Source organism: Crassostrea angulata, chromosome 9 (genome assembly GCF_025612915.1).
Source record: "Crassostrea angulata isolate pt1a10 chromosome 9, ASM2561291v2, whole genome shotgun sequence".
Classification (NCBI taxonomy): domain Eukaryota; kingdom Metazoa; phylum Mollusca; class Bivalvia; order Ostreida; family Ostreidae; genus Magallana; species Magallana angulata.
This window is the reverse complement of record NC_069119.1, coordinates 19,030,706-19,044,040: the sequence shown is the minus strand read 5'-3', so window position 1 is coordinate 19,044,040 and position 13,335 is coordinate 19,030,706. Positions and strand designations below refer to the sequence as shown.

Below are 13,335 nucleotides of genomic sequence, written 5' to 3'. Positions count from 1 at the left end.
GCAAAATTTATAGATAAAAATAAATCCGTTCGCCACTTACTACTTTTTTGTGTAAACTCGTGCATCACCTACACGAATTACGATAAAAACCGTTCCGTTCATTAAAAATCATACTCCGAAAATCAGAGACATAAATAACAGAGATTGGCAACTCCGCCATTAGCGTGTAAATGTTAAGGGACCAACCTTACTTTGAGAACTACAAGTGCAACAGCAATCATGTATAAGTCATTAAATTTGAACCTGATAGTGAACATGAACCTGTAAATATGTTTAAGCATGTTTTATTTATGAAAGATCTACAAAAAGTTTAATTCTTTATTTAACTTTTAAATTACTTTTTTAAAACTTATTGACATTTTACAAAGTAATGGTAATGGTGTTGCATTACTTTACTCATGTCATGGTAATGTAATGCATTACTTCAAGAAAATTAAGTAATGGTAAAGGTAATTTAATGCCCTAAGTTATTAAGAAATGATAATGTTATGCATTACTTTACAATGTAATTCACCCCAAGCCTGATTCCAACTAAGCCGGACAACATGAACATTATCATTTAACTTGGTTCTTTAATCGATAAGATTGTATATATTATTTGATCTATTGGTCACCCAAAATGTATACTAGTAATCTATATAGATTTTGCTTACAATGCATTGTTCAACTTTTTAATTCAGTTTAATTAATTAAAAAGCCAATTAACGAGAAGGCAAATTCAGACGTGTTTATTTTCTGTGTAAAAAATTCCTTTAGAGACGAACAGCAGTCATGCCGCAAGTAGACTGGAAGCCAATGAAACACCTATTTAATATGTAAGACATCTGAGTGTGTAAAATCCGTTCTAATTTTAACTTCGGCTTGCGCATAAAGTTCGGTAGTATTCAGGTGAAAAATTGTCAAAATAAAATTCACATCTTTTCAAAAATGGTACATTGCGTTTGGGAACATTACGTTCGATTCGACCTTCAACCTCTTCTATTGATTAATGAGCTCGAACACCAACTGAATCGTCAACGGCGTTGCGCATTCAGTTACGCAACTCATTCCACATTTGAACACGAGCAGGAATATTTTGATCAATAAAACTATTTGTTTATTTTCTAAATAGAATTAAGTTTATACACAGAGGACTTAAAAAGATTTAATGCGTGTTTTTATAATATATTTTTACTGAAATGCATGAAAACTTTCTGCACTATTTTCTTACCCGTAGACTCATTCATGTGTTCTACGCGGGCCTTCCGGTTTGAGACTTCGGCTGACAGTAAACTAAAAGACGGGGTCACGTGACCCCGTCAAAAAATGATTTTGTTTTATAAAAATGATATATTGCATTGCATCATTAATTTTTTTAAAAACACTTGAATGGAAATTATTCATAAAATTTAAATTAGCATTCTGCGAGTGTAAAGAGAAGCATAATTTATTATCTTTTAAAATCTTTGAAACAGATGATTTGAAATAATAATCAAAAGCGTTCTAATAGGTATCGCTGACTCTGAAAGGACTTTGGTATTCATTCCAGACTATCTATTTTTTTAACAAGAGGCGTTTAAGAAGGAGACATTAATTAAATTAGCATTTATAAGAAAATCCCCATAAGTTTTATTTTTTGAACTCAATCATTCCTGACAAATCAAAATAGTTATCCATATTTTTCATAAACCTTTCGAATTCTAGCATAAAATTTTTCAAAGGATGCCTGCCTCGTTGTTCGTTTATATAGTCTTTTTGAAAAGAATTCTTAAAGATTTTTTGATTGAAGTTCTTCCTGTCGGGGTCCGCATTAGTTGTTCTTTCTGGGGGTTCTGGTGGTTGTCTGGCTTTAGCCGTTGTTTTTGCTTTTTTCGTCTTTTTCGTCCTTGTTTGCTGTCCTTTCATTATGTGTTTTAAAGGATCGAAATTTCTAGGTTTTGGAGGCCGTCTTCTTGGGCCTGGCGTTGGTCTCTGTGTTGTCGATGTTACTGTAGTCGTGGCGTCATACATCGGTGGTGTGACGTCATAGAAATTTTGCTGGGTTGGCTGCGGCGGATGGTGGCTCAGATTATTTCTTTCAAAGTGATGAGCCGCCGCGTGGTGATTATTAGGTCGGCGAATAGGCCCAGAAACAAAATGGTTTTGAGGACTTTGCACGTGTTGCTTGTTTGGGGCCTTTGTCAAATACGCCGTGTTTACATTATGCTGTTGTTGAAACGGTCTAATGTTTTGAGGATGTGAGAGTCTGCCGCTTTCTCTTAGAATCATACCTGGCGGTTGTGGAATCACGCCACTTAGTGGGACTTTCGTCTGTATGTAATTATGATGAGGAACTGCCTGTTGGTTATGTCTAACTGGTATTGTTGCCGGGAGAATTCTCTTGGCTGGTTGTGCCGGTCGAAGTGGGAGGCGTTGGAAATTGTTGTTCCATGCACCTTGTGCGGTGCGTATTTGTCCAGGAACGAATCCACTATCTGGTGGAGGAGGAGGGATAAATCCAGGACGGAAAGGTCTCGCCGCAGATACCGGTTGGTTGTTTAGACCTGATACAGAAACACTGCTCTCAATTCCGTTTGTCTGTAACTCGCTTTGTGCCCTCTGTATTGGTATGGGCAAGATAACGTTTTGATTGCGAACTGGTGGTTGAACAGGCCTGCTTTTTACCATTGGTCGTATGATTGTATTTACTTTTTGTACAGGATGAGGAATGGTTTTGGTGCCTGCAGCAGTCTCCAGGTTTTTTGCAAGACTCTGAATACTGTTGATTAAGTTGTCCTGTGTCGGGGCTGGCGCCGTCGGTCGCTCTACAACTTTCAAGCTTCGCTCTGTCTTTGGTTTCATTGCTGAATCTAACGGAAGGCTTATTTGCTGCATATGCATGTTTAAGAACATATCTTTATCTAACATCTCACCAGGAGGTAGAGGAATATTCATAGGATTTAGCTTTGTAATATCCGTTTGCACGCCCGAGTTTTCTGGAGGGAGAGGAAAATTCATAGTATGTAGCTTTGTAATATCTGCTTGCATGCCCGAATTTTCTGGAGGAAGAGGGATATTCATAGGATGTAACTTTGTAATATCTATTTGCACACCTGCATTTTCTGGAGGAAGAGGAACATTCATAGAATGTAACTTTGTAATATCTATTTGCACATCTGCATTTTCTGGAGGAAGAGGAATATTCATGGGAAGAAGCTTTGTAATATCTGCTTGCACACCTGATTTTCCTGCGATTTTTGTATTCTTTTCTGTGTTTAATTTCCTATCAGTAGATAAACTACCGCCAGTATGTTTGCTGGACACAACGTTTTCAGTTGATTTTTGTCTAGATGAGAGAATGTGTTGGATCTTGGGGACTGGTGCTGGAATTCCGTCTGTCTTTATTGTGACTCTCGATGATGACACATCAACTGGTCGCTGTACAAGTTTTTTAAATGCCTTAGCACTGAAAGTTTTGCGTGGGGTTGGTTCTTTTCGAACAGGAGTCTGCACCGCATCGCTTCTGGTTAAATCATTCGCCCATGTTTTCCTATTTTTAGTTGTTTTTGTTTTGACGTGTTCCTTTTTGTTTCCGTTTAAAGGTTTGGAACTTTTGATCTTGTCTTTCAGACTTTTCAATTCTATTTTTGACTCCTCTGCATTCAATTTACTTTGCACTCTTTGTAGTGAAAACCCCATTTTGGACTTGCGCCTTCTCTGTTCTACGAGAAGAGCTTCCGGTGTCACGCCACTCATTGTTTCCGGTTCCGTATTAGCAGTTTGTGTACTTGGTGTTACAACATTTTTAATGTTCTTGGTTTTACTAAATCCAGTTGCTTTCGTCTTTGCCTTTGATGATTGTGTTATTTTCTTGGTGTTTGATTTAACAAATTGGTTTTGGTTAATGCTTAGGTTAGAAACAACTTTCCTCGAGGTATTTGTTTTTCGACTCTGTTTCGTTTGGGCCTGGAAGTTAGACTTTGAAGTTAAAGGTGAGTTGAATCGGAAGCTGTTTCTAGAAAAAGCGAAAGTTTTAGGTTTCGAGCTTTTCAACCGAGCGCCAATCTTTTTCATGGAGACAGTCTTTGTTGGCGGTAAAAATGGTGTCGGAACAACCATTAACCTCTTTCGGGAAATATGGGCTTTGGCATCTATAAGAGACAAATACATGCACTATTAATTTCAAGATTAACACTGGTATCTGGTACTTCGCCTTTTCCGTATGTATGGCATCGAAAAATTGCATTATTATTTAAAGGGGCATGGTCACGATTTTGGTCATAGTTTATTTTTCTTTTATTATAAATAATTGTGCATATTGCTTTAGAAGTGTATTTCTAAGAATCGACCTAAAGATCACTCGTTTATAACGAAAGAATTGACCTATAAGGCCGGAATTGGTTTTTTCTTTACAGAACAAATATTAATTTCCTCTACACTTCTTGATGTTCGGCCACACAAAGTAAACAGTTAGGTTCTAGTTCTTATAATGTGTTTGAAAAAAAGTTTCATAGTCGTTGTCCAAGCTGTATGAGTTATGGCCGGGTTTTTTTCTTTATTATCTTTAAATTTTATTTTCAGTTTATAAGTTATAATAAACATTCAGGGCTCACAGTTCCTTGTTATGTAAACAAATCATGTCACGTTTTTGTTTACATTGGTTCAATATACCAATTATACTTCTTTTACAAACTGATTTTTGTATCTGCTGATTCGTTTTGATATTATATATTAGTTGTTCCTAGCGTTTGTCACATCAATTTTTGGTCTAAACCTGGAATTTTGTTTTCAACATTCAAAATGTAACGAGGAACATTACCCAAGCTTTGTTTACACAAAAAAATTAAGAATTGTGATTTATATAATTATCTCGTCTGTAGCTGACACTTAAATTTTGGTTGACTACTAATATTAGAAACGCCTTACTGAAGCATTGTAAACATTAAAAAATCGTAACCATTCCCCTGCTAATATTGTAAAATATACACTGTATATTCTAATGAATGTATATCATACTAATCGTACTTTTCGCAATGTTGTTTGATCATTTGCCTTGTTTTGTATGCATTATACATGTACTAGCCATAATCTAATAGATATACACACCTTCACCATATGCATGTGCTATAGTTCTGACCTTTCATTGCTCGGGTGGCCTCGGATTTCTGGCTAGATCTGCTGGGCGAGAGACAGTGAGCATGTGCAGCGAAGAGTAAAATGAAAATGAAGGTCCTCTGGACTACCATTGTGATCTAGAAAAATATATACATTATACACTACCATTGGAACGTTCAATATCATTCACATTTTACCATTTAACATCATTACATGTATGCATACAACTTTTCAAGTATGGAAGAGGATTTTTTCAGGAAATATTAACATATATACTAGTATATTCGTATAATGACCTATAGTAGACAATAAAAAGAACTTTACAACCATAAATTGAAAATATACTCGTATGTTAATATCTGTGTAGTTCATATAGCAATTTGACCAAGGACTACATTGGCTTCGGAAGTAACTTGGAAGTGGGGCTAGACTGATCATCAGAAATCTTGACAAGCAAAAAAAAAGAACCTTTTAGAAAATTCTAATCCGTAGGGGAAGGAGGGGGGGGGGGGTCATGTATACCTATAACTCACCCCCCCCCCCCCAAAAAAATAATCATGAAATACCTATTTTGGGGTGGGGGGCCTAAGTATACCTATCACTCCAATTTTCATTATCACTATTTATATTTCGATGTTTTAATGTATATTTAGGAACAATTTTGTTAGCTGCGAAAAAAGTGTGGGGCTGGCCTCTCCCCGATGCAATTGTTAGTTGTTAGGTAAAACATTGCAATAAACAGTGTGTGTGTGTGGGGGGGGGGGGGGGGGGGTGCTGAGCCTCCCCTAGACCCCCCGGTTTCGACGCCTTTGAACTAAAAAAAAATGAGTAAATGTAAAAAGTATTATTGTGGTAACTTGATTTATAAAATGATAACGTGATGGTTAAGAAAAGAAAGAGCATTTATACATAGAAACAACCATTCCTTAACAGGTTTATTATAACCCCTGACACGGCCACTTTCAAATAAACTAGATATGTATACCGCAGAAACATGTAGTCATACGAAACATATAGCAAAGTATCATGAGTCAAAGTAATAATGTGGTTACTTGCATGTTCTGATAAAATGATGACGTAATGGTTAAGGAAAGAATAAATATTTGTGATATCAAAAGTTATTTCATTAAAATGTTTTTTAAACCCTCTGCGATATATTTTCGTATTATGCTTAGCATGACATGTAGGACGATAAAAATTCACTTAATGGAAACGACCATTGCCAGACTTTTCTTAATATTACTTTTTTCTGTATTTTAAAAAATACTGATTAGGAAAATTAGTATTAACAAATATAATTAATATATAAATGTAATTTGAAAAAAAAAATATTTAAAAAACAGATGAAAGTTTAGAGCATAAGAAACGTATTCTTTACCTTCTGTGTCCAGAGATGTAATATTCATCAGCTGAACAAATTCCTTTAAAAGTTGAATTTTTAAAAAATGCATACAGAAAATTAAATAATGTGACGAATACGACAAGACACTTGTGAAAATAAAATAAATAAAGAATGTCTAACAAATTGATATTAATTATTATGAGTAATGAGTATATACACACGCACGCGCTTGACCTGCGTCTATACACAAAGACACGTGTAGTTTACATTGACACGAAACAAGGTCATTCATGGGCCATTACACGAGCAGTGAAACGAAAACAGGCATAATCGGACAGGCGAAATCAAGAGACATGCAACGAGACATCTTTAAACGTTCAGACGATCCAGACGATAAGCGTGAAAACTTGTAAAGCGCCATTCTGATTAATTTTCTAATTCTTGGATTAAGGTGTCGTGCGTGTTAATAAAGGAGGCACCTAAAGGGTATCCGAAAGTGTGTTATTGATATTAGTTTTAATGAAACTAAGTCACGAAGTCGCAATTCAAGGAGACTCAGTGGTCAACTAATTACCAATCAGATCAACGTTATATTTTTAGAGATGATTTTTTTAGTTATAAAGTTACAATGTTATACATTATTTTATAACTTTACGACTTAAAGGTCGTATCTTAGAAAAAGGATCTAAATATTTTTAGATTTGTTTAGATTTTAGATTTTAAAATTATTTTTTTTTTTATTTTAGTTTTTTTTTTAATATTCTTTAAATTTTAAATAATTTCCTATATCAGCATACAGTCAGTGAGAGTTCTTCTCAGTTATATTCCAGTAGCCTAAATTTAGAAACGACCATCCGTCTCTCTAGATTATAGTTTGCTGGCTGTACTACATTGTAACAAGGTTAGGTACATGTATAACTTTTGAGAACCGAAATATTGATAATAATCGAATTTGAAGGTCCTGGACATATATTATGTTTTTTTCTTTTAATCACAGTAGACCACGAATGTGTGATGAGTATCATTCATGAATTTATAAGCTAATGTATTGCTCAGATTGTAATTTGTTTAAAATGTTAGCTCAGTATTTCACACGCATTGGTAGATGACATGTACATGTACATACAATTATATGAAGAACTGTGACCAGTTTAGACTTATTTGAGGATAAAATTTTATTTCATCATTTTTCATAACATTGAATGTGATATGAAGGATATCTTAAAAAGACACTGTTTCCCTTATCTCATTATCCTCTAACTTACTTACTATTTAACAATGGCTATTGCACCCGCCCCCCCCCCCCCCCAAAAAAAAAAAATAAAATAAAAATAAAAACAAACATCAAGAGTATTTAACTGAAGTTTGTCCCTCTGTATGTAAAAAAGCACCGTTATATTATGGTGACTACGGGCTCTATGTGTAAAAAAAAACGAGAAAAATAAACGGAAGGAAGGAAGGAAGAAAAATCGTTACATTTCCGTGGTTCGTGTTCGAGTTTTTTTTTTGTTTTTTTTTTCTCTCGAGTTCGTCATCGGACAATCCTGACCATGAATTGGTAATGAGTGGAGTAATTTCCGCACTAACCACACACATTAATCCACAGCTGCGTGTTAAAGCTCAGGAAAAAAATGCACGAAGTACTCACAAATGTTTAAAGTAGACAACTTTACTCCATATGTCTTAAGGAAATATTGCATGACTTGGGTTTTTTTGTTTGATTGTCGTTGTTTTCTTTTCTTTTCTTTTTTTTTTTGGGGGGGGGGGGGGGGTGTTGGTGTTGTAGTTATATACCTCTGCTGTAAGTTTATATTCTATAATTCTATAATAATTCATTTTTTCAATACAACTAGTTATTTTTGTGCTAAACTGCAGAGAGCGAATCGGTATGTCCGTCGACGGAAATAACGGACACACTGACGTCCACACAGCAGACGAACGGATGGGCGGACAAAAAGATCAAACATTGATAATATAAAATATATATACTTCATGTAACTTCTCTCAAATATATGCTACATATACATGTCTACATGTAAATGTTTTTCAAAATATGCTACATTCTACATGTAAATGCTTTCAAACACATGTATATGCTACATTTGCATGCTACAAATAACTGCTATCAAAATTAATATATCCTACATTGACTTGACGGCAATCACTGCTGCCATGTGCTTTTGAATACTTAACAAGGAATTTAGAGTATTCAATTATCTTGTTTATGACCTTATTATCATTATGACATTATTAATTTACCTCAAAAAGTGGGTGGGCACTATCTAACAAAATCAATTTGACAAAGGCCGCACGTGTATAAGATAGAAAATTAGGGATGTTCTTTATTTCTGCATTAGGATGTACATGTATATTAGCATCAATACATAATGGGGTGTGGCAATTTTGCATGGTTACATGATATCTATATTTATACATGACGGAGGATGATTTATATGCATCATAATTACAGGTTGTTTAGCAGTGGGCGGAATACCATATTTATCTTTACCTTATTATGTTTGTAATAATATGTATTAGCATTGTACATGTTTATGAATTATTAAGGCACTATGGCATGAGACTAAACAAGTACACATGTACGTAGAAACTATTAATAGAATATTAGCTCTCTGAGTTAGTAGGTCCTAACTTTAATTTTTATGAGATTTCAATTACATTAAATTTTTGACCGTTTAAAAATGGACAGATCTAGTAACGAATATGTATTATTTAGTCAAAATGAATCTGAACTGAAAGTTGATAGCAGAGCTACATGTATGCCATACAGGTAATACAATCATGTAGATGCCTTTTAGTCATGTTTCAGTTGATTTATTTATAACAGTGATTCAGTCCTGTGATGATAATTTGGACGAAAATATTTTAGTTAAATCAAAATCATTAAATTATAAAAATTCAGAGTATTCGAATTTTATGATATCTTACTAAATTTTAAAACTATTATTTATTAATTATTACTGATAAGTATCAGTTCGATTTTAAACAGTTACCGGAGAACAATAGTCAGTTTGATGCCTGGTGGTTGATTCCTTAAAAACAAACTAATCAAACATTTTGAAGACATTCACTTACTTGATTGATAATTATAAGAAAAACAACTTTAATAAAAACAGGAAAACGGGACATCCCTGTCTAACTCCAGTGGAAATAAGCAACGATCCAACATATACGCTAAATTACACACGCGTTGGCTAAAAAAATACACAAAGAAATGTTACGCTAACTATGATGTGGTTGGGATTATTTGTTTTTTATCAAACCACATTGGTCCGTTCATTAAGGGGAAAAATTTATGAATCATGTACAGACAATAGGTTTATTATCAAATATTGTTTCTCAATGGATGACTTGAGCACGAAAAGGGAATTAAACCATTCATACATCACAACGGTTTGTTTTCTTGTTATCAAAATTATAAATATTATTCATTGTAATCTGAATTGAAATTCTTCGTTTATTTTTCTACATTAGAAAAAAGTTTACGGTTTCGTTTAAAACTAAAAGGAAATAAAAATCGGAAGAGATACAAGAGCGTAGAACGCCAAGATAGTAAAGGGAGCCACCGCCCCCACTCCTCCCTCACCCACTTCATGTCCCTCCCATCCACCCGACTTTGTTGGTTGTTCATGTTTACATACATTTAACTTATTTTCATTTTTCGATGCTGTCATGTAAAATCTTTAGAAACCCACTCCCTTTTTTGGCTGATAATTCATTTTCGCATTTTCTTCGTACCAGTACGGGTTTTTCTTATGACCACCCCTCTCCTTATATTGTCGAAGCAAGTAAATAAACCGTAAGTGTTTATGATAAGTTGTCAAAATATATATCATAAATCCCCCCCCCCCCCCCCCCCCCCCGTTCCCTTCTCCTTATTTTCAGGTGCATGCCGATTTTCGAATTTCTTTTGTTTGCTTGTTTGTTTGTTTGTTTGTTTTTTATTTTATTCATTTGTTTAAAGCTTCCTTAAAAATGCAAGTACAAGTGTCCGGCTATATACATGTGGCTTGAGTGTACTAAACACGCTGCATTCTTTGACTTTCATGCTCGGACTACCAGCGTAAATCAAGCGTGTCCAAGAATTATTGGAAAGTGACATTTGCAATCGTAATTATCGACATCTGCCAATCAGTGCGACTGTATATAGCGCAAATAAATAGAGCAATGCTAACCTCTCGATCACGATCGGTTCGAGGCCATCATGTATAGGAATAGAAATTATATGTATGGAATCTTGTGACTATTTCATATGATATTTCTACCAAAATATTTTCGTTAAATTTTATTCTTAAAACTGAGAATCTGAGTAATGGCCAGAGATGAAGAAAAGTACCGGTAATATAATCATACAATTGGGAGAGGGTACATTGTAAATGATATTCATGACAAAATACTCTTAATAGAAATATATTGTAAGGAATATGTCTCCATATATTGGCTACTTAAATTCAAAATATCATTAAATTAGAAAAAAATATTAAGTTTTAGATGTAAAAGAAATCTAGAAAAGCTGCTAATTTAGAATTATTAAAATATAAATATGAAAAAAATTCATTCCAATGAATTGATTAATTTTGATATGAGTTTGCGGAAAGTCGTTTTGAATGTTTCTTTTAAACATGCATCTAATTATAAATATTAATATCATTATTTCTTTAAAGAATGTTTTAAATATGGTACAAAAAGTACACTTTTAAATTTTAAAGGCTTAAATAAAAAAAAAATACAGTACCTGCTAAGAAACTGATTATAAGATTTTGAGTTCCGAGAGTAACTTATAATCCAAGATAAGTTTTTCCAATCTGTGTATAACATTCATGTCACTGCTGACCGGCGCACTTTCTAACCATCTTCTGGTTAAAAAAAAAATCACATACAATCGCTTTAGATGAAAAGCCGAATATAAATAATCCTAAACAACAGAAGTTAGAAAATAATAGAATACTTTTCGGCTCCTCTCCGAGTCCTTTATAAATCTCGCGATAATGCCGATCAAATATTTATGGTGGTCATTTTATTGTCTGCGTTGTCTATGGTGCCGCTATTCCTGACGCGTGCGATCTGTAATGATGGCTTACCTTGATGATCTAACTAATTGTAAGATATACACCCTTCTCTCTCTCTCTCTCTCTCTCTCTCTCTCTCTCTCTCTCTCTCTCTCTCTCTCTCTCTCTCTCTCATTTCTCTCAATGTCCCTAACGCTTTTATTTCTCTCAATGTCCCTAACGCTTTTATTTCTCTCAATGTCCCTAACGCTTTTATTTCTTTCAATGTCCCTAACGTTACCGAAGCTATAAAATTAGCGCGCTATCAACGTTTGATAAATTCCCTTTATGACGTCATAATCTTAACGTCATAAGACGAAAGCGACTTGTAAACAATATTTGAAAACCGGACACGGGTGACATACGATTGAATGGTTGTTATTTTAGAGCATAAAGACGCTATGGGCAAATTTTGGTCTGGATTTCGAACTCTGGCCGACGGATGCCGGCGCTTGTTCAAGAAAAGCCAAGAGGACGACCAGCATTCCAAGGTAGGGGATTCTAAAGAAGAAAATTCAGGAATTGTTTATGATTCCGTTTCTGATTTGATTGTCAAAGTGTACCACGATTCGAACGTCTCTGAGGCATTCATCGATGTACTTGTTAAGGAAATTCGAGCTTTTGAGGAAATATGCGGAGAACCAAAGAGCAAAACTAATGTAAAAGGTACTCTGTTATTAAGACTGTCTATCGACATTGAAGACATAACCAATGTTTGTGACAAACTTTTCCGTCTCAGTCGTTTGAAAGTACCACAAGAACAACTTAAAGAATACTGCATTAATGTTTCTATAATCATTCAAAGAAACGGGGAGTGTACTATTGCTAAAAAGAGTAAATCCGCAATAAGGTCTCGGGAGAATCCAGAAACTAAACCAAAAGGTACGCATGAAGACGATTTTACAAAGCAAAATGGCTCCTCTCAAAAGAGGGTAACCTTTCATCCTTTCATGAGCCAAATCCCAATCAATCAGAAAGAGACGATGAAGCGAAAAATAAAGAAATGAAAAAACCGGCTTGCTCCGATGTAAACTCCCCGCAAAGTGATGATGATGATGACGATCAGAGGGGTTCCGAAGAGGCACGAACGTACGAAAACAAATATATATATCAAGACGCTACTAATTGCTCACGACCAAATGACCAGTCACCTTCTTACAATAAACCGGTTATTAACAGTTTGAGCAATTTCGACGAGTATGTGAAAACCAGATTCTATGGTAACATAGATGAAGCATATATTGGAACATCTTTGTCAGACGAGGAATTCCTTGAAGCTCGAGAAATAAAACAAAAGGAAGAGGAGGAGGAGGAGTATCCAATGAATGAACCAAGCCCCAAAAACGGAGGGGAGTGTCTAGGTATCAACGCTGAGGCCGTGATGAGAAGGTTGTCCCGTACCCTCAGAAAAGCAATGGACGAGAGCGAATGGGACAAACATGCATTCACGCCAAAAAATCTTGAATTGAGCAAGGTACTAGAAAACTCTTTTAAAACTTCCGGTATCATCAAACAAGTCCAGGACGAAATAGCGTCACTAAAGAGCAACAACCCGGTGTGGATCAAAAAGACGATGATAAATGTCGTAAAAGCCGCTGAGGTTGTTGGTCATCTCAATAAGATCGAATTCTTTGATTTACACGGGAAATTTCCGGAGCTTGTCACCTTCGAGAAATACGTACAATCGAAGGAAAAACAACTGATGCAACCGAAGATCAGGCGAAAATACATAGCAATGTTGTTGTATGGAGCACTTGGACGTAAGCTATTCTCGGCTAGATTTCAAAACTACGCCGGAGAAATAATCACGTACGACCTGATAAGATATTACATCAACTTTTGTTTCAAAAGTCA

The 13,335-nt window shown here is 35.0% G+C and overlaps 1 protein-coding gene across 2 annotated transcripts; it reads right to left on the bottom strand.

Moving 5' to 3' along the window:
* Positions 1-1,584: 1,584 nt before the first annotated feature.
* LOC128162537 (uncharacterized) lies at positions 1,585-11,412 on the bottom strand. Of its 2 annotated transcripts, none has more exons than XM_052825767.1 (3): positions 11,169-11,412; positions 5,096-5,210; positions 1,585-4,109 (listed from the first exon to the last, which is right to left on the bottom strand). In XM_052825767.1, the coding sequence occupies exons 2-3, from the start codon at positions 5,202-5,204 to the stop codon at positions 1,609-1,611; spliced, it is 2,610 nt and encodes an 869-aa protein (XP_052681727.1). In that variant the 5' UTR covers positions 5,205-5,210; positions 11,169-11,412; the 3' UTR covers positions 1,585-1,608. The 2 variants fall into 2 exon arrangements, with proteins under 2 accessions (XP_052681727.1, XP_052681728.1); XM_052825768.1 differs by lacking the exon at positions 11,169-11,412 and adding an exon at positions 6,452-6,469.
* Positions 11,413-13,335: the final 1,923 nt, after the last annotated feature.